This window comes from Muscardinus avellanarius (assembly GCF_963383645.1).
Source record: "Muscardinus avellanarius genome assembly, chromosome: 15".
NCBI lineage: Eukaryota > Metazoa > Chordata > Mammalia > Rodentia > Gliridae > Muscardinus > Muscardinus avellanarius.
In genome coordinates, this window is record NC_137801.1 from 23,073,528 (window position 1) to 23,096,291 (window position 22,764).

Here is a 22,764-nt window from a genome sequence, read left to right on the forward strand (position 1 = left end):
AAGTATCTTTCTCCTCTTTCCAGTTGGAACCAGTGGGCCATAAGACGACCTCAAACAACTTCACCTACAGCAGAGCCAAACTCAAGTGCCCCTCCGCTGTGAGTAAACCTACCTGGGGGGGGGGGGTGGAGAAGATGCCTGGCATGGGGGTGGGGGACTGCCACCAGGAGACACAAAAGAGACCTCTGAGGCCTTGGCACACTTTCCCTCTCTGCCATTATTCTGGACTCTCCCTTATTCTGGACTGTCCCCTCTCACTCCACTGAAACATCCCAGGGGTGGGCAGCCAGAGAGTAGGGGAGGGAGGGTCCCACAGCTCCAGCGGCAAGAGGAGAGCCTCTCAGGGAGATGGCTAGTGAGTCCTGGCCAGATGCCTTGAGACACTTGCTAACTTCTGAAGGCTCAGAGTCCCCTGGTCTTAAACAAACATCGAGCTCCCAGGCCATGGCCACATGACAGACACCCTCATTTGGAAGGCTTCTGCCAGGTTCTGTACAAGCCAGAGACCAGGAGGCAAAGGATAATAAGATACAGCATCTTTTCCCAGGGCCGACAGACCTCTTTTTCCTTTGCACACCCACTGCCTTCTCTGGACCACTCAAAAAGCCCCTACCTGTCTCTCCAGCTCTCCTCTACCTTCTCCATCATCCTATACTGTACCAGACACTGATCAGCCTTCTAAAAGTTACTCCAGTCTTGTCAAGGCTGCTGAAATCCTTTCCTGGTCCTCACTGCCTAGTGACCAGAGTCCAGAGGACACGCCCACTTCCTGCTACGATACACTCCGCGCTCCTGGGAAACGGATCTCCCTCCCAGACGGGCCCCACCGTTGCCCATGTCTGTGTTCCCTTCCAGCGTCTGCTCCTGGATGCTCATCCCATCTCCTCTCCTTCAGGCCCGGATGTTGCCCTCTCTGGGCTACTCTTCTGCCTCGTCTTCTCAATCTCCTGTCGATGCCCCCAGACACACCCCTGCTTTGGTCTCCTCTTTTTGTTGGTACCCGTTTGTTATGATTTTTTCCACTTTGGGGGTAAGAATCATAATCCACCAGAGATCCAGCTGTCCTTCTCTATCAGCCTCCCTGGTCCCTGGGCACCCGTGCGCTGGGAGGCTGGGACACAATGTCTAGTAGTGACTTGGAGAACTTAGAGGCAAGCGCTCTACACACTCCCCAGCCTCTTTCCCAACACTAACCTCTCTTCCATAAGTTCCCAGTCTTTCAAAATCAGGTCAGGAGATGCTGACGAGAAACCAAAGAACAGATGTAGCTGGGCGTTGGCCATATGACAGGCCCAGCCTCATACAGAATGTTTGGTACAATGTTGATAAAGGAGCTTCAGGAACAGGGATGGGCTGTGAAAACTCGCAAAGTTATGAAGATGGGGGCCGAGAAGGTCTTGGGTGATGATTGGTTTCACGCAGCCCCTTAACCTCTGTCCCTCCTTTCCTCCTCTGCAGGACAGCCCTTACCTCTACACTCTTCGGAACAGCCAGCTCCTCCCAGACCCTGATGAAAGAGTCCCCAAGGTGCCCTACTGGGCTGTGCCAGTGGCGGCGGTTGTGAGCCTGGTCATCGGTGTCCTGGTAGCGAGTGTATGGAAAGGCGTGCGATGTTTCCAGAGGGCAGATCACCCAGTGAGCTCCAACACCACCAAATTCTAGGCACCTCCTTGCTTTCCCAGTCATATTCCTTGCCCAGTCCTGGCCTGCAGCAGCCCTGACCATCATAGGCGCACTGCTTCAGCATCTGGTGGCTTAGAAGCCACAGAGACCATTGCCACTTCTTGGAGCCTGGGCTTTTTCGGAGCCTGGGCTTCTTCCAGGCCTGTGCTCCCAGAATTGGCTAATTTCTATAAAGGCCAAAGCAATCTGGTTTGGCTTAGCCTGCTTGCAACCCTCACCTTCACCTGTCAAGGTACAGGAGTCAGAGGGGCAGAGCTGCCTGTCTGGCTCCAACTCAGCACCACACCAGGTGCACTCTCGCACACCAACCCTGCAATTTTCAAGGTAGTGGAAGACACCGGTCATCGGGCGGTAGCTGGAATTTCGGAGCTGGCTGACCACTGTCGAATCCAAAGCATATCTGTTCGGTACTTGTCTTGTTTTGTGCCCAGAACAATGGAGAGCATTGTGGTGCCTGGTGGCGCCTCCCCTGCTGGGCACGTCTCAACCTGGCTGGGAAGTCAAACTCCTTCAACAAACAAGCGGCTACATGACAGGGCACAATTAACTGAGTGCTGGGCATATGTAGCTAGATGTGTCTGACTACTTTTGAGACTATGAGAGGGCCCTCGGGAGAAGAGTCCCTGGCAGAGAGCCATTTTGACATGTCATTTTGAGAAGAAAAAGAAAAAGGAAAGAAGATTGGGATGCGACCATGTCATGTGTCCTCAACCTGACTTCCTCAGCGTGCTACATTTAGGCAATAATTCCTAGTTCTACATTAGCAGGTTTGGAAGATACAGGCTGCCGCTCATTTGGCCCGCGCCTGGGCCAGACTCAGGGATGCCTCAGACAGATTCTCTCTTATTCTGCGCAGAAGCCCAGGGAGGGGCCAGTGAAGCATTTTGAAAATCCAAGTGGTGTGTGCACAGCACTGAATGCACTAAGTGACACTGGATGGCTCGCCTTAAAATAGCTAATTGTATGCCATGTCAATTTCACCTCAATAAAGACAAAAGAGAACCCAGGGAAGTAGACATTATCGTCTGTGTTTTAAGTCTTTCTCTGGCCCCAGATCCTGGGTTGACAACCTGAGTTAAGCTGGGCAAGGTGGCGCACACTTAGTACTTGGGAGGCTGAGACAGGAGGATCGCAGGTTTGAGGACAGTCTCAGCAAAACCTTGTTTCAAAATATAAATAAAACAGGGCTGGAGTTAGAGCTTGGAGGTAAAATGCCCCTGAGTTCAATCCCCGGTACCACATACACAAAAATAGACCCAGGTGCACTACTGAAATGGGGCAGCTTTGGGAGGCAAACCCCTTCACCAGCCTGAGCCCCAATTTCTGAGATGCCTTATCTATAAAATAATTGGAATAAGAGTATTCACTCACTTTTGGAAAAGTATGAAACTGTGTATCAAAGTGCTCTGTATCTTTAAAACACTGCACAAATGTTAATGGATTGTTTGCTCCTGCAAAGGGGAGGAGGAGAGCCCAGACTGTTGGGGAAGAGAAGTCCAAAGGTGGAAATGGGGGAGCTGGGCAGGAAGAGGGATGCAGGCTGCCTGCCTTCCTCTCATGAGGGTTCATTGTTTCTCTTTTGAAAAAAAAATGGAGAGAGCCCACACTCCCTTTCAGCATTCTCCTGGGCTCCTTTTCTACTTCTCTTCAATGTGCACGGCATACCTTCCCTGCTCCTCACTCTGCAAAATGCCCGACAGAGCCACACATCCCAGTGTGTGCTTCTGCCTTAAGACAGTGGAACAACAAAGATAGCCCATTAAATCCAAGAGTTTAAAACCACACCTCTTTTTAATACCATTTCTGCAAGTTCCCATTCCTCTGGTTCCCCACTTAAAGGAGCTTGGAATTCAAACCTACAAGTCTGCCTTCACTTGGGTCGGGGATTGCAGTTTACGCTATCAGAATAATCCAGGCTTAAAAAAAAATGTGAAGAGTGGTCCTAGGCTGGTTAACCAAGGATCACTTGACAGGAATAAAGAGAAATCCTCTGTGGAGGGATACAACCACAAACCAGGCCCCTGAGCCCCTACAGATATAGCCTAAAAAATCAAAAATTAGCCGGGCGTGGTGGCGCATGCTTGTAATCCCTGCGCTTGGGAGGCGGAGACAGGAGGATCGCGCTGGTTCAGAGCCAGCCTCACTGGCTTAAGAGACCCTGTTTCCACATAAAGTTAAAAAAAAAAAATAGGTCTGTGAGTGTAGCCCGGAGGTAGAAGGGCTTCCAGGAACCCCAGTACAACCAAAAAAAAAAAATCAAAAATTAAAAATGCATGAGAAGTACTATTAAAACTGGTGGTTCTACGTGGGTTGAACATTCTTAATCCAAAAATTAAAAATGCTCCAAAACTTGACATTTTTTTTGAGTACCAACCTGACACTACAAGTCGAAAATTCCACACCAAAACTCACATAATGGATCACAATAAAAACACAGATACATGGAAAATATAGTACAGAATTACCTTCAGACCATGTGTATAAGGGTATTTAAAACAGGTAAGAATGTTGTGTTTAGACTTGTATCCTATCCTCGGGAGACCTCAGTATGAATATGCAAATGTTCCAAAATTTGAAATTTCCCAAATCTAAAACAATTCTGGTCCCAAGCATTTTGGGTCAGGGATACTCAACCTGTATACACTGGATATTTCCATCTTCATGTATTTTAGGGAAAATGTTCAGTCTAGTTTGGATGATCCCCAAAGCCACACCATGAACAAAACCACCTAACCTGAGGAAGCTACACTCCATGGTATTCCCCATAGAGGCTTTTGGATTCCAAAAAGAAATAATATTGTGGATGGAACCTGATCTAAAACATTCATAAAGGCTTTAGGAATTAACTGAGCTGTGAAAGATGGAGAGATGATTTGGACAGAAGCCCAAGAGATGGGGCTGCAGATACTGGGGAAATTCCATCTTGATAGAGAGATGGAGAAGTATGTGTATAGGGATGACAAGAAATAAAATAAAATAAAAAAGGAAGATGAGTGCCGGAGCCAGCCGGCAAAAGTACGGGTTCCGAAAAGAGGCGTGAGGATGAAGAATTAAACTCTTAAGAATTTGATTCTGAGAATTTGTTTAAATTCTAACGTGGGGGGACTGCCAGCCTACTATCTCTACTGGCCGACCCCTGCTTCTGGGTCAATATTTCTACTGGTCGACCTACTGGCCGACGCCTACTTCTGGGTCAATATCATCTCTCCCTCCTGGCCTCTCCACTCCTGGGGTATTTCTAGACTTACAGGTCAATCAACATCCCCATGCTATCACCACCAGAATACAATAGAGACCAATCCAAAACACATACATTACAGGTAGGTTAATCAGTACCCTCGTGCCATCACCACCTGATCTTCTCTCAGACCTTTTACTTTGAACCTTCCATGACCCCAAATCTTGTTGACTCTGGGCAAAGGACAGTCAGCTGAGTCAGAAATATTCTTTTAGGGGAAAACCTTAATGGCTCTCCACAGATGAGCCATAGGGCTGGACTGGAGGAACACTGAGCAGAGCAGTGAGCTAGCAGCGATTCCATGGGAATGATGGCTGTAATGTGAGGCCACCTTGGATTTGGAACTGTAATTGCTAGTGAGAAAAGATTAGTATAAAGGAAGTCACACAAAGGAAAGTTGACAGAATGCCTACAGTAGGACAGGCCCCCTAATGCATAATAATGAAACATCATTCCTCCTTGGTCCCATCCCCTGTTCACAGTAGAGGAAACCAAGACTCAGAGGAGAGGGAATGGATGACAGCTCCCCTCTCATTACACAGCAGAACATTCAGGATGAACACTAGCGTCTGGAGTAGGGGAGTGATCCCAAAATATACAACAACCAATTTCAGCAGTGAGTTGCCAGTGAATGAGGTATAAAATAAAAAATCTAGGAAAAAAAGAGAACATGTCTTTACAAGGTCATGGTGACATCACGGTTCCTCTGCTTCCAATTTGTCTGAAGAATGCAACCTGGTTATATCTGGTTAGTAATCTATGATTTTAAAAATTAACTTAAGCCAGACGTGGTGGCGCATGCTTGTAATCCCTGTGCTTGGGAGGCTGAGATAGGAGGATCACACAGGCTCGAAGCCAGCCTCAGCTACTTAGTGAGGCTCTCAGCAACTTAGTGAGACCCTGTCTCCAAATAAAGTATAAAATAGGTCTGAGAGTATAGCCCTGGAGGTAGAAAGCCCCTGAGTCCCACCCCCAGCACCACACAAAAAATTAAGGGACTAAATTTTATTTTGTTATGTATATGTGGAGTTATAGTAGCTAATAAGTCTTTTAATTAGAAAAAAATGAAACAATCCTTACGAGAATCAGACATAATTGGCAAGATTGGACCCACAACATTTACAAAATGAAGTGCTAAAAAAAGACCACAGATATGTTGCTTCATGATGGGGGCAGGCTCTGAGAAATGAGTCGTTAGGTGTTTTTTTCCATGTGTGACCACAGCGCATCCTTACACAATCCTCGATAATCTCGCTCACTTAGCCAACCTGGGCTCTTGATTCAATCAACAAATGTACTACATACTACAATATATGAGGCTGCTGGTATAATATGACATACTGTTTCACAATAAACTTGTTTATAAGTAGGACACTCTGATGATAAAAGTTATGCATTTACTATGCATAAAAGTTAAACATTTACTAAATGCATAAACTAGTAATATAGTCAATTATCATTACTAAGTATTGCCTATAATGTTGGATGTACTATATACTTTTAAACAGTTGGCAGCACAGCAGGTGCATTTACACAAACATCATTACAACCTCATGAAAAGCACATCAGGGTGGTTAAGACATCACTGAGTAATAGAACATTTTCAGTTACATTATAAAGTTATGGGCCCACCACGCTATATGTGGTCCACTGTTAACCAAAATGGCATCATGCAATACATGATTGTGTAAGTATGTGTACATTTAGAAAGATTAAAGACAAAAGGAATTTAAAGCCTGGGATAAGAACAAAGCATTATAGTAAAAAACAACAACAACAACAAAAAACAGAGGCAGATTTATGCAAGGACTAAAAAACTAATAGAACGTCCAGAAATGAGATATACTGCTATTAAAGAAGAAAGAACTTCAATAAATGTATTCAAACACCAGTTGGAGCACTTAGTGAACCAACATTTCTGATGTGCCAACGTGTCCCAGGCAGGGTTTTTAGCAGTAAATCTGCATTGCTCATCTTTCCCCACAATAGCCCAATGAAGGCAGCACTGTTATGATCCTGGTCTTACAGACCAAGAAACTGAAGCAGGTTCTGTGGCTTCTCAGTCTTCTTATAAGAAGAATTTTCTTATAGGAATTAAATGAAAGTGGTCGGGCGTGGTGGCGCACACTTGTAATCCCCGTGTTTGGGAGGCTGAGACAGGAGGATCCCACAGGCTCAAAGCCAGCCTCAGCTACTTAGTGAGGCTCTCAGCTACTTAGTGAGACCCTGTCTCCAAATAAAGTATAAAATAGGTCTGGTGGATAGCCCGGAGGTAGAAAAGCTCCTGGTCCCACCACCAGTACCACAAAAAAAAAAAAAAAGAATTAAATGAAAGTGAAACATGTTAAAAAAAAAATAGGTTTTCCACATTTAGATCTCTCCTTCCTTCCCGTATCAGCACTGATTCCAATAGATGACTCAAGGGCTCTGTGAGGGAATCATACTGTCAAAATATATCTAGCACCGGCATTTACAAAACACTTTAATACATTCTCATCTGATCCACACCACAGACTTTTATTTATTGAAAGCTAAATACCATATTGTTAAGAGAAAGTATCCCAAACTCAGAAATAAGTGACCACGTGTCCTGTCAATGTTGTTTAACAAGCTCATCCAAGAGAAATGTTTAGAATGTACCTGTGTTTGTCTTTGCTATTTACTATTTGATTAGAGTTCAGACACGATGAAGTTATATTGACTTCTGGATTTCTGACTATTAAGAAAGATAACCTTAAGTGCTTTACAGCCCTGTGGGACATTAACAAGTTTGGTGTCTATTAGCGAAACCTCACAGCTCGCCTGGGCACAGCAGAGGGACCCTCCTTGAGGGTGCACCCCCTGCATTTCTAGGCAATGTCCGGAAGACTTGCCCCTGTAGGCTGTTCTGGTGACTGGCACCGCCATCTGCCAAGGGCCTCTCTGCCCTCCTGGAGAGACCTGAAGTGCACCACTATGGGTCTCTGGATGTGTCGGGCAATGGCCGGCATGCTGCTATCAATCGGTTTCGCACAGTCCCAGGCAGTGGGCACACAGAAGGAAGCGAGGGTAAGAAGTAAAGAAATAGCCAGGTGTGGTGGTGCACGCTTGTAATCCCAGCATTCAGGAGGCTGAGAAAGAAGGATCATGGTTTGCAAACAGCCTCTGCTACTTCTTAGGCCCTTTGCAACTCAGTGAGACCCTGTTTCAAAATAAAGAATTAAAAATAGGGCAGGAGGTGTAGCTTGGAGGTAGAATGCCCCTGGGTTCCATCCCCAGTACTGCAAAAAAAAAAAAAAAAAAAAAAAAAAAAAAAAAAAAAGCTACATAATTTGCAGGGTTTGGTACAAAGTAAAAATACAGGGCCCTTTGTTGAAAACTGATTAAGAATTTTAGGACCCGTGTCAGCATAGCACTAAACCAGGCATGGGACTTCTGAACACAGGGCCACAAATGAATCACAGGTCTCATACCCACAAAGCTGGCCTGGCCTATGCCATTCAGTGCCAGAGTGACAGGCTGTGCCCACACCTCCGTGCCCCGTGTGTGAGCAGGAAAAAAGGAGGTGGCTGAGAGGGGCCACCTACCTAGAAAAAAGGTGCTTAGCCCCAGGATAGAAGCTGGGTGGAGGCCTGTGGGGCAGCTTGTTTTTTTCGCACTTGCTGGGAAAACAGCTCAGAGTCTATCTCCTGGGACCAGCGAATCGATGATAATGTGTGTGTATATATATGGCTCAATTTCAACCTTTCTTTTCCGGTTCTATTTTTGTAACCCATTTTACCTGGCAGAGCACAGGACTGGGCTCTCTGAGACTGAAATCCCCTGGAGAGACAAAGAAACGAAGTTTTCTGAATTGGCACCAGGGAAGCTTTCTTCTTCCCAGATGATGTCACAGTGTTATGAAACGAACCCCCCAGCACCCAGCCTGCTGTGAGCATGTGGGGAGGTCCCCAAGGAGGCCCAGGGCACTGTCTGGTGGGCTGAGAGCATGGGGTGTATTAGCTTTTATTAATATGATTCTATGAGGCACCTCAACTTCCTATTTTATTCTATTGCTTTTGTTGCTCGGCCCAATCTTACTGATTCGGTGCTGTTGTCCTCCAACTTGTTGCGATTCCTGAAACACCTTGACCAGCCTGTGTCCCCCTTCCTCCCATCAGCTGACAAGAGAATGTGACAAGTGACAGCTCTTCTCAGTGCCCACAGGGCCACCAGGTGCTGGCACGGGGAAGCCAAGGCGAGGCCAGCTTGTCAGTGCGCCGTGCCGATCCCCAGCTTTCCATTAGGTACCTGCCCAGCAAGAGCTGGCATAGCCCAATACAGAGGCACTTGTTTATAAATTGCATATTTTTGCATTGCTGTATTAACCCACCATACAAACTGCAAACAATTATAAAAAAGAGAACTTTTTTTTTTTTTTTTGGTGGTACTGGGGTTCCTGGAAACCTACGGGCTACACTCCCAGACCTATTTTATATTTTTATTTGGAAACAGGGTCTCTTAAGCCAGCGCGGCTGGCTTCGAACCTGCGCGATCCTCCTGTCTGCCTCCCAAGTGCGGGGATTACAAGCGTGTACCACCATGGCCAGCCTAAAATCTTGATTTAAAACGTTATTCCTTTTATTTCTAAACATGACTTCGAAGATTACCACAGCTGAAAAGACTACAAAAATGGTCCAAAGGAAAACATACTCTATGGGTTGTGATAATGAACTTACAATTCTCATTCAACTTCAAAGACTTTGCTGGAATTTCAGTAATAATTTACCCTTCTGCCTAATGTCAATTTTTTTGGAAGGGCTAACCTAATTGAAAGGTGTCCTTTGATTTTCTTTTCTTCGTGTGATACTGGAAATCGACCTCAGGAACACTCTGTCTCTGAGCTACACCCCCCAGCCCTTTTTATTATTTTTGTATGTTGTTGTTGTTTTAAGCAGGGTCTCATTAGGTTGCTGAGAGTCCTCACTATGTTGCTGAGACTGTCCCCAAAACTGTAATCCTCTTGTTTCAGCCTCCCAACTACTGGGGTTACAGGCTTGTGCCACCATGTCTGGCTAGGGTGTCTTATTTCTGCAAAGTGACCAAACCCCAGTGGTATTCTTCATTATAAAAAGTTTAAAACAGGTTGAAAAGGTTTACGTCTAATTTTTTTTTTTTTTTTTTGTATTGGGCATTGAACCCAGGGGCATTCTTCCTCCGAGGTACACCCCCAGCCCTTTTTATTTTTTATTTTAAAATAAGATCTTGCTAAGTTGCTGAGGCTGGCCTTGGACCTGTGATCCTCCTGTCTCAGTCTCCCAAGTACTGGGATTACAGGCATGTACTGCCACACCTGGCTACCTCCAATTTTTAATGTACACAGACACGAGAGTTTTGAATAATCAAAGCTCATCATTTTCAGCTGCAGCATCATCTGACAGCAGCCACATTTCTGAACATCTGCAGTGACTTTTTTTTTTTTTTTGGCAGATCTGGGGATGAAACCCAGGGGCACTGGACCTCGGAGCTATACCCCCAGCCCTATTTTTTTTCTTTATTTTGAAACAGGGTCTCACTGAGTTGCAGAGGGCCTCACTAAGTGGCTGAAGATGTCCTCAAACCACAATCCTCCTGTCTCAGCCTCCCAAATGCTGGGATTACAAGCACGCGCCACCGCTCCTGGCTTGCCCTGACTTTCATTTTTAAAAAATCACCTTTACACCCCCACACTGCAAAGTTACTTTCAGAAAGCAATTGTTTCTTCTCCTTTCCTAGAGTTTTTTTTTTCTTTAAAAAAACATTTGTTAGGTAACATATTACTGACAGTCAGTTGACATCACAGAAAAGGGTATAAGTTTGAAACAAGTTGTCTATTGATTTAAAAGTGCATAATTCATCTTCAAGCTGACTGCTCTCATAAATACTTTGCCAGAATACTTTTCTGACGGCTCCTTATGTCATTACAGGGTGTTGTGCGAATCCTATTATACCTGAAGTCTTGTTTTTGTGACAATTATCACTTTGCTGCTACTCTGTCACCTATTGGATACTTCTCACGCTGCAGCTTTAACTTGCCAATAAACAGAGCAATGGAAAGTATGTCTTTCATGCCACTGTCTTTGTATTCTTGCCCAAGAATCTTTTTATTCTAGTTAAAGCACTAACTTTTTTTTTTAAACTCAGGGCCTTGCATGTGTTATGCACATATTCTATCAGTGTGCTACACCCCAGCCCCAAAACAAAAGCTTTTCATCAAAAAAGTAAATTTTTCTGTTGAGACTATATCTTCAGTGGTACATTTTCCCTTTATTGGCACACACACACACACACACACACACACACACACACACTGTATATTTCATAACTGAAATAATCCAACAAGTACCATAGGCTAAGGCATGTCTTTTTTTAAAACAATCCACATTTTAGCCACCTGCCCAGTGCTTCAGAATTTGTCTAACACTTGGCAATGTTTTCTATGCAACTCCCAACCGTGTGTGCAAGCAGTACCTACTGCTTTTGTTGTTGTGTGGTTTCCCTTGTTGTAGTTAGTCATTATGGCATGTGGCACGTTGCCACTGCTAATAAGGAACCTAAAAAAGGGAAAGGCAGGAGGTGGGGTGGGGGGGAAAGTTTCCGAGCATCTATCGCGAAGTGAAATTTTGCAAAGTGTTGAATTCAGAACTCTGTGATTTCAAACACTGCTATTTAAAAATAATAGACTGGTTTGTCAACATGAACTGAGTGCGCTTAGTGTTCAAAAGCCCTGAAGTCCATATGGCTTCCTATCACATGGGAGGGGCTGGGCAGTACCCAGGCGGGCGCACATCAACCCAACATTCAACCTAGACTGCTGGGTAAGCCCAGGGTTGTCAGCCACGATCAGATCATCATTGTGGTACAAAGAGCCCTTACTGCAAGATGCTTGTCAGCTCTGCCTTTCTTCTTTCCTTCTTACCTTTTTCCTTCCTTCCTTCCTTCTTTCCTTCCTTCCTTCCTTCTTTTCTTTCTTCTTTCCTTCCTTCCTTCTTTTCTTCCTTCCTTCTTTGTGTGTGGTACTGGGGATGGAACCCAGAGGCATTCCACCTCTGAGCTACACCCCCAGCCCTATTTCATTTTATTTTGAAACTGGGTCTTGCTAAGTTACTATGTGCCGGCCTTGGACCTATCCTCCTGTCTCGTCCTTCAAGTCCTGGGATTACAGGCTTGCACCACTGTGCCTGGCTTTGCCAGTTTTCTTGTTACCTTATCTGATGACATAATTTCAAATTCTGGTTCTGGTACTTGTTAACTTTGCAAGACAATTATCACAGCATTATAAAAAGGAAACTGCCCATGCGGCGTATGACATGTGATGCGTGCAATCACCGGAGTCCAGCCATAAATAAAATATTAGGAAGGTAAAATTCTTCCTTTAGATGAAAAAAGCATGCAAGTAGTAAATCTGACATTTCCTTCCCACATACTCCAGCTCGGGGTTGGGCTCCTGACTGACAAGCTTTGTGTCCCAGGAAGCAGCTGAGCAGAGGCGCAGAGGTGTGGCTAGGACCCATCATCCCACACCTGCGACCCACTGAGCGCTCTCGAATGAGGGAATAATGCAGGCCTCTGCACTCCAGCTCCACGGGGTAAAGCTCCACAGGGATGTCTCTGGAGGAGGGGGGGTCATCTGTCCTGGGCAGAGGCCACAGCATTAAGGACTTCCAGCCGGATGAAGAGATTGGCATATAACCAGATGTGGTGCGGGCTATAATAAAGCGCACACCTGGGGCTGTGGGAAACTGCAAGAAATTCCCATAGATTCCAAGGAGGCACAATGAGACCTGGAGTTGGGCTTTGATTTTTTGTCGTTGTTTGTTTGTTTGTTTGTTTTTGGTGGTACTAGAGTTCCTAGAAGCCCTTCTACCTCCAGGCTACACTCCCAGACCTATTTTATACTCTTATTTGGAAACAGGGTCTCCTAAGCCAGCGTGCACAGCTGGCTTCGAACCTGCGCGATCCTCCTGTCTCCGCCTCCCAAGCGTAGGGATTACAAGCGTGCGCCACCACGTCCAGCAGGGCTTTGGGTTTTTTTTTTTTTTTCCTTCAGGTCTGGAGATGGAACCAAGGGGCATTTGACCTTCGAACTACACCCCTGCCCTATTTTTTATTCTTTATTTTGAAACCAGGTCTCACTGACTTGCAGAGAGCCTCACTAAGTAGCTGAGACTATCCATGTACCGCAATCCTCTGGTCTCAGCCTCCCAAATGCTGGGATTACAAGCATGCGTCACCACACCCGGCTTGGAGCCAGGCTTTGAAAGAGGGCTGCGTTCAATGGGAGGGAGAACAAGCAGCTGGGACAGCGTCTGCCTCTGCACAGAATTGCAGAGTAAATGGTGAGCAGTTTGGGAAACATCAAGATGGTCGGGGCTGATCAGAAGGCACAGGCGCAAACAGGCTTCTACCAGGGGCCCAGGGCGTGCCCGCCTCACGGTAACCTTGTGCTGTGTTTTCTTAAAACTAACTTGGGATGTTTTATTTCCTTGGTGAGACACCGTGTCTCCTGCAGTGTTATCCTCCTTAGGACTCAGGTCTGGGAAACTGCAGAAACATAAAAGCCGTGCTTAAGAGTTGGACTTGGTCCAGGATGCCTTTGACAGTCTCATAGGCAACAGGGAAGGATTTTTTTTTTTTAAAGTAGAGGTGTGGCATGATTAGATATCCTCCACAGAGTTAAGAATATGCTCAAATACTGTCCAAAGTCCACTGGCATCCATCATCTGGAGGGCTCATAAAAAAGCCCCACCCCAACCTTCAGAACCTGAATTTTCAGGACTGCAGAGAGCAATTTGTATTTCTGCAGTAATCATGCTGTACCTCATCCCTGAATGATTCAGGGACACATTAAAATTTGAGAACTTTAAAATTGAGTTCAGGGTTCCTCAATATTTTCCACAGTAGGTTAGAAGAACAGCCACCTCAGGGGGACATGCTCACCTGGTTCCCTTTCTTCCCACCCGTAAGAAACCTTCTGGCAGGAGCTTGGGCCAGAAGTGTCACCCTGGCCTCTGCTAAGCATCCTGAGGACTGGGGACGGGCCTCGGGGGAAGGGAGAGCACGTCGTCTGTGCCATGGAACCCAATACTTTTTCAGCTGTCCAGATCCAACTCCAAATAGGACCTTAATTCCTCTCCAGCTTCTCCCAGCCAGGGCCACTGCCCCGCTTCCAGCCTTGTAATCCCTTCTTTCCACGACTGCACGACACAGCTTGATTACACTGTGCACGTTACTGCCTTTACCCCAGAAGCTTTGCATGCCTTCCCACTTCTCTGAGTGACAGCTTTCTACTCCTGTTCCCATAGGGCAGTGGTGCTCTTCTGACGGAATGATTGATCCCACCTTTATCTCTGGACCCATGCCCAGAACAACCTGAGTGCTTTAGCCTTCTAACACACAGTGGCTGGAGCTGGGTGTGGTGGCACACGCTTGTAATCCCAGTACTTGGAGGCTGAGACAGGAGGATCATAGGTTCATGGCCAGCCTCAGCTACTTAGTGAGGCCCTCTACAACTTAGTGAAACCCTGTTTCAAAATAAAGAATAAAAAATAGGGCTGAGGGTATAGCTCAGAGGTAGAATATTCCTGGGTTCCCTCCAGTTCTTCAAAAATAATGAATTAATTAATTAAAAATAAAACACTGTAGCCATAAACCAATCACCCCCTCCCACAGGTCCTGGCTCAGCTTTCCAAAGATCAAATGGTTTACATGTGTTTCGTGCCCACAAAACCTTACAGGGAATAGAAAGAATTGTACAATATTTCACCCAGTAGCTTACTCTAAGATTTCATTCGTTCCTTTCCTGGGACAATTACAAGTTTATTGACATAAACCAAATGCAGGCCCTTTTGGCCCTTTGCTGACTACGGTTATATTTCTAAGTCCTCTGTCCATCAAGCACTTGAAAATCACATATCAGATCAGAGTTATGTCAATCCAATCCTGGCAATGAAGTTGGGCCAATTCATGTAACTTACATGTAGCAGATGGAGACTGATGAAAGAATAATGGCTGAGTTAGTCTCTGCCTTGACTCCACTTGGGAGAGGAAGGCAGTGATGTCTTGAAGGCTCTGGGCTTGATGCTGGCATGGAGAGTCCATGAGCTGTCCATGTGAAGCAAGGGATGTGCCGAGAGCAAAGGCAGGTTGGAGCTGAGAAGAGAGAACAGGTATAAGGTTGGAGGAGGGAATAACAGTGAGCGGATAGCAGGAAACAGAGATGAGGCTAGAGCAAAGGAGACAAAAGACAGGGCAGAGGGCAAGGGGAACCAAGAGGAGGTGCTTTGGGATGGAGGTTTGAACCAGATGATTATGTGTGGTAGACATGGGTGCAGAAACCCTACAGGGCCAGTCTGATTCCGCTTCCTAGGGAGCCTGAGTTCTTGGAAATTCTGCCAAAGCCCCATCCTTTCCTATCAAAATGATGACATATCAGTGAGGACTAGAACTGCTAGATGAGTTATAGGACACTTGGTGACATCTGAATATCAGAGAAGCAACAATTTTGGTATGAGAATGTCCCAAATGCTACCTAGGATGTATTTTTACTAAGAAATGTCATTGGTCATCCTGCCATTCTAAATCTACCAACCTTGGGGGGGGGAGTATTTAATTTTTTTTTCACCAAAGAAAATGTCTGCATGAGAATCAAACCTGGCATAAGTCTCCCACCAAGCAATAAAGTTTGGATGCAGAGACAGGTTTGAGGAGAGCAAGCAGGAGACTGGAGACTCAACTAGGAGACTGGAAGGGGACAGTAAAGGTGGGAAAGAGGACAGCAAGCCAGAACGATGATGTAGGCCAAGGGCAGGAAAGTCCAAGTGACGTCACCATACAGGATGCTGGGTTTCGTGCCAGGGGAAGCAGTAAGCCTAGGCTTAAACTCTGAGCCACATAAGTGGACACCCTTCCAAAGAGAGCAGGAGCCAGAAAAATGAGTGGGGTCGAGCAAACCATCCCCAGACCAAGAAGAAGTTATTTGGCTCAGAAGAGAAGAGAGGCTGACAGCACATAGACCTCTAGCAATACTGATTCAGTCTGAAGGAAACCCCAAGTGTACACACCTTTTACCAAGCTTCCCAACTGACCCACGTTTGGAAACTATAGACCAGTAATTCTTAAAGTCTCGTCCTCAGACCAACAGCATCCACATCACATGGGAGCTCACTAGAAAAGCAAATGCTCAGGCTCCATCCCAGGTGTATCCCATGAGAAAGCCTAGGGGTGGGACCAAGCAATCTGCGTTTTTAAAAGCCCTCCAGGTACTTCTGATGGACATTCAAGTTCAAGAACCACTAGTAGACCAGTGGTCATGCAGGAAGAACCTTCCTAGTACAGAATGGCTCAGGTAAGACTGGGAGCAACGGGAAGGAGCAGAGTCCAGCCAGAAGACTCAGAAGTGCTGCCAGGTCCAGCCTAGGAGGGTGTGGTCACACATGGGGTGTTGACGGAGCCCAAGGAACAACTGAGTCTGGCCGCCCCGCTCCACCTCCACCCTCTGCTTACTGCTCACTGATAAGTTGGGTCCTGCACTCATGTGACTTTGTGTCACATGACCTCTGCCGGGCAAGGGAGGGGCTAAAACCCCCGCGAGAATTGGGCGTTCCCGCGAGTAAACCCTCATCTCGCGAGATGCGTACCTTGAAAAGGAGAGCCCGCGTCCTCAAGCTTCGGACAGGCGCGCGGGTCCCACGGTGCCTCGCCCTGATCCCCGGGAGAGCCGTGCCATTAAAACTTTACATGCCATGTGTACCGGACCTCTCTCGTGTTTTTCACACTCCGCCGTACGCACATTATTTTTATTTTACTCGCATTAATTTTTTATTTTACTTATCACTCACTTGGGCAAACAAGGTGGACAGGTTACATCCCAGGGCCAGAGAAAGGCTGGGGTCTCCAGGCATCATTGCTCTTTTGCTTTTATTTATTTATTTTTTAGTGCCACTTGAGTTGGAACAAGCTGCCAACCTCAATGTACAAACACCAAACAGCAAAATGTCCTGGATGGTGGTAATGACCAAGCTTTAGCAGGAATAAGAAAAAGAAGGAAGGAAAAACACTAAACCAGACACAAAGGGGAGTGGAGTCTTATTTAGATGTCTATCTTTCCTTCCAGCATGCTTGGTCAGGTCAGGTGTGAAACCAGGAAGTGTGCCCATCGGCTAGCTGAGAAGAAGTTGGACTGAGTTTCCCAAACTGTGTCCTGGGAGAGATTAACCTGTGTGCCAAAGTCAAAAGAATCTGGAAATGTCTGCTTTTGCTAGCTCTCACCCAGATGTATGCATTGAAAGATGAGCTTGCTTAAGGTGCTGAGGAATCTGCTATTAAATGTACACGTTGAGTTTCTTTTGCCCCAGTATTTCCCATCTCTATGGAGCACAGACCCCTTCTGACACAATCAGAAGTGTCCTACAGAGCAGTATTTTGCAGAATGTCAGAGAAACAACTCTTCAAAACTTGTGTCAGGGCCGGGCGTGGTGGCGCACGCTTGTAATCCCGTGCTTAGGAGGCGGAGACAGAAGGATCACGCAGGTTCAAAGCCAGCCTCGCTGGCTTAAGAGACCCTGTTTCCAAATAAAAATATAAAAATAGGTCTGGGAGTGTAGCCCGGAGGAAGAAGGGTTTCCAGGAAGCCCAGTACCACCACCAAAAAAAAAAAAAAAAAAAAAACTTGTGTCAGAGCTGGGCATGGGTGGTGCACACTTGTAATCCCAGGACTTGAGAGGCTGAGCAAGAGAATCACAGGTCGGTGGCCAGCCTCAGCACCTTAGTGAGGCCCTCCACAACTCAGTGAGACCCTGTTTCAAAATTTAAAATGTAAAAATCAGGCTGGGGGTGGAACTCAAGAGGTAGAAAGCTCCTGGGTTTAATCCCTAGTATCACACACACACACACACACACACACACACACACACAATTGTGTCAGGTACTTCCTTGGATCCCACTACAATGCCCTAACCCACTTGCCTTCCCAAGACACACAAAACCAGCTTTCTTTTAGACAGAAAGACTCTTGGAGCAGCCTTGGCTCCATGCAATCTCAGACTCCATTCTTAGTTCGTTCTCTCTCTTTCTCTATCTCTCTCTCCCTCTCCCCTGTATTCCCCCCTCTCTCTCTTTTTTTTCTTTTGCCCCAATTCCGTTACTAGGTATAGGTACCTGGCAGTATTTCCTTTAAAATTTTGGACCTGTGCTCTTTAATATCAGACTCGGCATGACCTGCCTCCTGGCCGTCTCTCCCAGCCTTGACCCTGACCTGTGCCTACTCTGCCCACCACTCCCTACATCGCCTACCTCTGGGCGTGACCTCTGACCTGCTAGTCTCCAGGACCTGGGCCTGCTTGCACTCCTCCATCTGGAAGCACTCCACCCCTTTCCTGGGCATATCCTTTCCTGTTCCCGCTTCAGTGTCAAATCAGCTCCCTGAGCACTTTATTGGCTCATTTTCAGATGTTTTTCTAAAGGCTTGCATGTTTTGGATAGTGAGCAATAATTTTCTGGTGATACATTTGTCAGGGCTTGGACAGTCTCTGCTGGATGGTGACACTGTGTCCCAGGTCTGTGACCTTGGCCAAGTCCCTACCCCTTCAAGCCTTAGTTTTCCCATCAATGAAGTGAGAGTGATACCACCTGTCCTGCCTACCTTAAAAGGAGGTATCAAGAGGATTAAGATAAAGTGTGATGGTCTCTTTGAAACTGTAGTCACCATAACAATGCAAGGCCTTTATTATCAGTACTTTATGACCTAGCGTCTTTCTGCCCACATCACAGGCTCAGGACCGGGGTGTGGTGAGGGGGTTGATGCTTTATTTAGAGACACAAATAAATATCTTTCAAAGGCTGACTCTACAAACTGAAGTTATGAACTGGAAATGACATCCTTGGCCACATCCCCCATCTATCCCATTGACAGTTTGAGCGAACTCCGGGCACGGTGATGCAGCCTGGAATCCCAGTACTTGGAAGGCTAAGACAGGAGGATTGTGGGTTCAAGAATAGCCTCAGCAAGCCGGGCTTGGTGGCGCATGCTTGTGATCCCAGCATTCAGGAGGCTGAGACAGGAGGATCTTGGTTCTCGGACAGCTTCAGCTAATTAGTGAGGCCCTTGCAATTCAGTGAGACCCTGTTTCGAAATAAAAAACAGGGCTGGGAGTGTCACTTGGAGGTAGAATGCCCCTGGGTTCCATCCCCAGTACCACAGAAAGAAAGAAGAAAGAAAGAAAGAAAGAAAGAAAGAAAGAAAGAAAGAAAGAAAGAAAGAAAGGAAGGAAGGAAGGAAGGAAGAGACGTGGTAGGGACAGCAGTGGTAGTAGATGCTGGCAGAGATAGGGGTGTCAGTAGCTGTGTATGGGTGGGATTGGATTTCAGAGACTACTTGCGTCTGTCCAAAATCACAAGAAGTAATGTCCAAGCTAGAAAAGGAACCTTGAGCCTCAGAGAGTCCAGACTACAGCAAACCCCTGAGTAGCACAGCCCTGGGCCTCCCACACCCATGGGTCACCCCAGGGCTTAGGAAGGCTATGGTCACAGGGAGCCTAGAGGAGGCTGCAGGACACCAGCGCAGTGCTGTGCAGTGTCCCAGAGGCCAGCAGAGGAAGGAGGGGACACTGGCCTTCCCTTTCTGTCCAGTATTGGTTTGCTGGGTCAGAGAGCTCAGCAGGTGGGGACCTCAATTTCTAAGTTCTAAACTACAATCTTCCTCTTGCTGGTGAAGGAGTCTTCAGCCTTCTAACAACTTCTCAGGTGAGGTCCTTGTGGGATCTTAACAAGATCCTCAGGAAATAAACATGCATGCTAAAACCTAAGAGGCACTAATATCATGTGCTGTGTCTGGGCTGAAAGTCCTTCCTTGGCCCTGACGTGCATTTCCACAGTATTCAATTGAATACTTATTCTTGGTCATTTGACAGCTATTTAGCATGCACCTCCCTGTGCCAAGCACCGTGCTAGACACTGGAGAGGAGCAGTCATTAAGACCAGCACAGGCCAAGTCCCCACAGAGCTATGGTGATGCCCTCAAAAAGAACAGAAACCACAGCCAGCCAGGGTGATAGCCAGCCTTCTAGGTCAGAGGCTTCCCGGCTGCACTCAGGGAGATGCTCCGAGTGACACCTTCCCCCAGCACCCATCACCTCGCCGCAGAGGAGCAGCTGAGCCAGGGAGTCATTAAGTCTGCGAGTGTGGAAGTGAGGCAGAGCAGACTTGACCCTGGCAGGCACGAGGGCCGCACAGTACACAGAACTGCACTGCTCAGCTGTGGCTGGCTTCCAGGACTCTGCTCCTCCTGCCCCTCTCCCTCCTCTCCTCTTTGCCGTCCCCTACCCCACCCCACTTTCTCCTCCTCCAGAATTGTCCTACCCCAGAGGCCTCCTGTATTTTATCCTATCATTTTCTTTTTTTCCATTCTTCCCAAACTCTCCAAGCCCATTTCACTAGAGTGTGCAGGAAAAACCGCTGGGAACCTGAGAGCTCTCTTGTACAGGACGGCAGGCACGTCACATGCTCCTTACACCCAGCACGTGGGAGCATCCGTGGCTTTGTGATCTGGACTCTCCCTTTTGAGTACTCCTTAGCTCAGCTGCATAGTTGGGGCAAGCCAAGCATCTGCCCACAGGCGCCAGGACGCTGGGAGGCCTCCAGCTGCTCCACTTCAGGAAGATTAAGCGCAGCTGCGATGCTCGCTGTGCCAGGCGGCCCTGCAGCTGGACTGTGTTTTGAAGGTCAAGGCACCTCCCCTTCCTCTAACAGAGTCTGCTTAAAACAGAAAACATGGCTCAAACACCAGGAGAATGGGAAAAGGGAACACCGAGCAAGTGGGGCTGTTTGAAGTGCTAGCATCCGAATTCTTGCCCTGGCTATGAAGCAGAAATATTAGACGTGTATTCCTACAGGGAGGGAACAAACCTTTGGGTTGTTTATGGCTGATGGCTCAGAGTGGACAGCCTGCCCCAGTGCCCAAGCGCACGCCCCACCTCCATCCCCCAGGATGTGAAACCAGAGCCAGACCATGGTTTGTCTATGATCAGTGTTGTAGATGAGGCTGGATCCCAGGCTTCCCTGTCACTGCAATAGCTATGGAAGGACCAGACTCTGGGCCCAAGGGACTGAACTTGATCTCTAGGATAGAATATCCATCATAGATGCTCTCTCACTAACAGGAAAGAAAGAAAGAAAGAAAGAAAGAAAGAAAGAAAGAAAGAAAGAAAGAAAGAAAGAAAGAAGGAAAGAAAGGAAGAAAGAAAGTTGCCCTTGGCTAGCCCTGTGAGACTCTCCCCCCTCCCAAGCCCAAGTCTACAACCAACCAACCAAGCTGACATATGACGGGCAATGTGTGTTCATCCCCAAGGTGTCTGGGCTTTCAAAATCAGAGAGGGGAACCAACCTCCATAAGGTACACAGTCCAGGAGGAAAGGGGAAAGAAAAATAAGAGGCAGCTGGCATCATCGCCAGCCTCCTCTGTGATAAAATAGATGCTTGAGCCCTTTGTCCTCATCACTGAAATCAGACTCACAAGCTGTAATGAATCCCATTTTATAGGTGAGGAAACAAGCTAAGCAAGGGCAAGAGATGTTCCCATGAAATCCTCACATTCATATAGCAAGGCCCAGCAAGGATTCAGAGCCCATTCAGCCTGATTCCAAAATGCTGTCCTCAGCAACCCTTGTGTTCAGGAAATCTACACCGCTCCAGAAACCTCCTCCCGGGCAGGCGAGGGCAGGGCCATGGATGCAGAAGGCAGGCTTGCAATTAAAGCTTGGAAAACCCATGACATCCTTGGAAAGTCTCTGAGAATTCACCCCACATGTTTTCTGGCAGTGGAACCAGGCTCAGGCATTGATATCCCTCCCCCTGCAGACCCAGACCTCTTTCATCATCCCGAGCCAATCCCGGACAGGGATGTGGCCAGGTGCAGGCACTGGAATTGTTCTTTTAGCCATACATCTATTGCAGCAGACACCCACGTGTTCGTCAGCCTTTTTCACACCATCCTATCACCCTTGTTCCTAGGGAGCTTTTTCTCTGATCTGGAACTGTTGCCTAGCCAGATGGTCATGATATAAAGCCAAGCCTCACCTCACCCAACGCCTGATCTGCCCACCCAACCTTGATTCTCACCAATGCCCAGAGATGTCTCTCTCTCTCTGTGTCTCACAACTTTGACCAGAAAAATCCAAACTAATGTGGACATAGTGACTTTTTTGGTCACCTCCGTCAGGGTTCAACTCCACAAATGGAACATCGCTCCTGTCCCCAGTGCCTGCCCCTTGACCCCTTTTCTGACCTCATCCCCATCTCCACTGCCAAGATGCCCTCCAGCCGATGGGGACTGTGCCTTCTCACAGGGACGGGTCACAGTGAATGAGACACCAATGCAGAGGACAGATGCATTGTTTAGCATAAATGTGCCAAACCAGACATACAAACAGAATTTTCCCCACCTAGCGGTAAAAATGGAGTCATCGGACTTAATCATGGTATGGGATAATTCATGATTTCTCACAAATAACTTCATACAATGACTTACTGACCTTAAAAGGATGTACTTAACTCAGTACCCCCCAGACCCTGTGTCATGTTGATATCACACTCATCTTCCCATCACCAGAATAAGCCTGGAGGCCCAAGTGAGTGGATGAAGCCTGTGCTCTGGTGTCCAACAGCCCCTTCTTGGAGGGACATGCTGCCCCACACCACATGGCCGGCTGCTGGTGGGCATCAGGTACCCAATATGAGAGATTCCCACCTCTTGTGAGCCGTGGAGAACCTGAATAGCTCATTGACCATGTTTTCTCATGCAAAGCAGCCATGAAGCACTTCACCAGCTAAAAGAGCAGGAATCAATATCT

The 22,764-nt window shown here is 47.0% G+C and overlaps 1 protein-coding gene across 1 annotated transcript in view; it reads left to right on the plus strand.

Annotated features, from left to right (window-relative positions):
- The window catches only part of LOC308273938 (phospholipase B1, membrane-associated-like), a gene marked incomplete at both ends in the record, with an annotated part of 181,166 nt that overhangs the window by 135,335 nt on the left and 23,067 nt on the right, over nucleotides 1-22,764 (plus strand). The window contains 4 exons of the mRNA XM_080711345.1: nucleotides 24-98; nucleotides 1,459-1,584; nucleotides 6,911-6,967; nucleotides 7,837-7,969. Of these exons, the coding sequence (XP_080567471.1) occupies nucleotides 24-98; nucleotides 1,459-1,584; nucleotides 6,911-6,967; nucleotides 7,837-7,969 (391 nt within the window). The remainder of the gene's footprint in view (nucleotides 1-23; nucleotides 99-1,458; nucleotides 1,585-6,910; nucleotides 6,968-7,836; nucleotides 7,970-22,764) is intronic.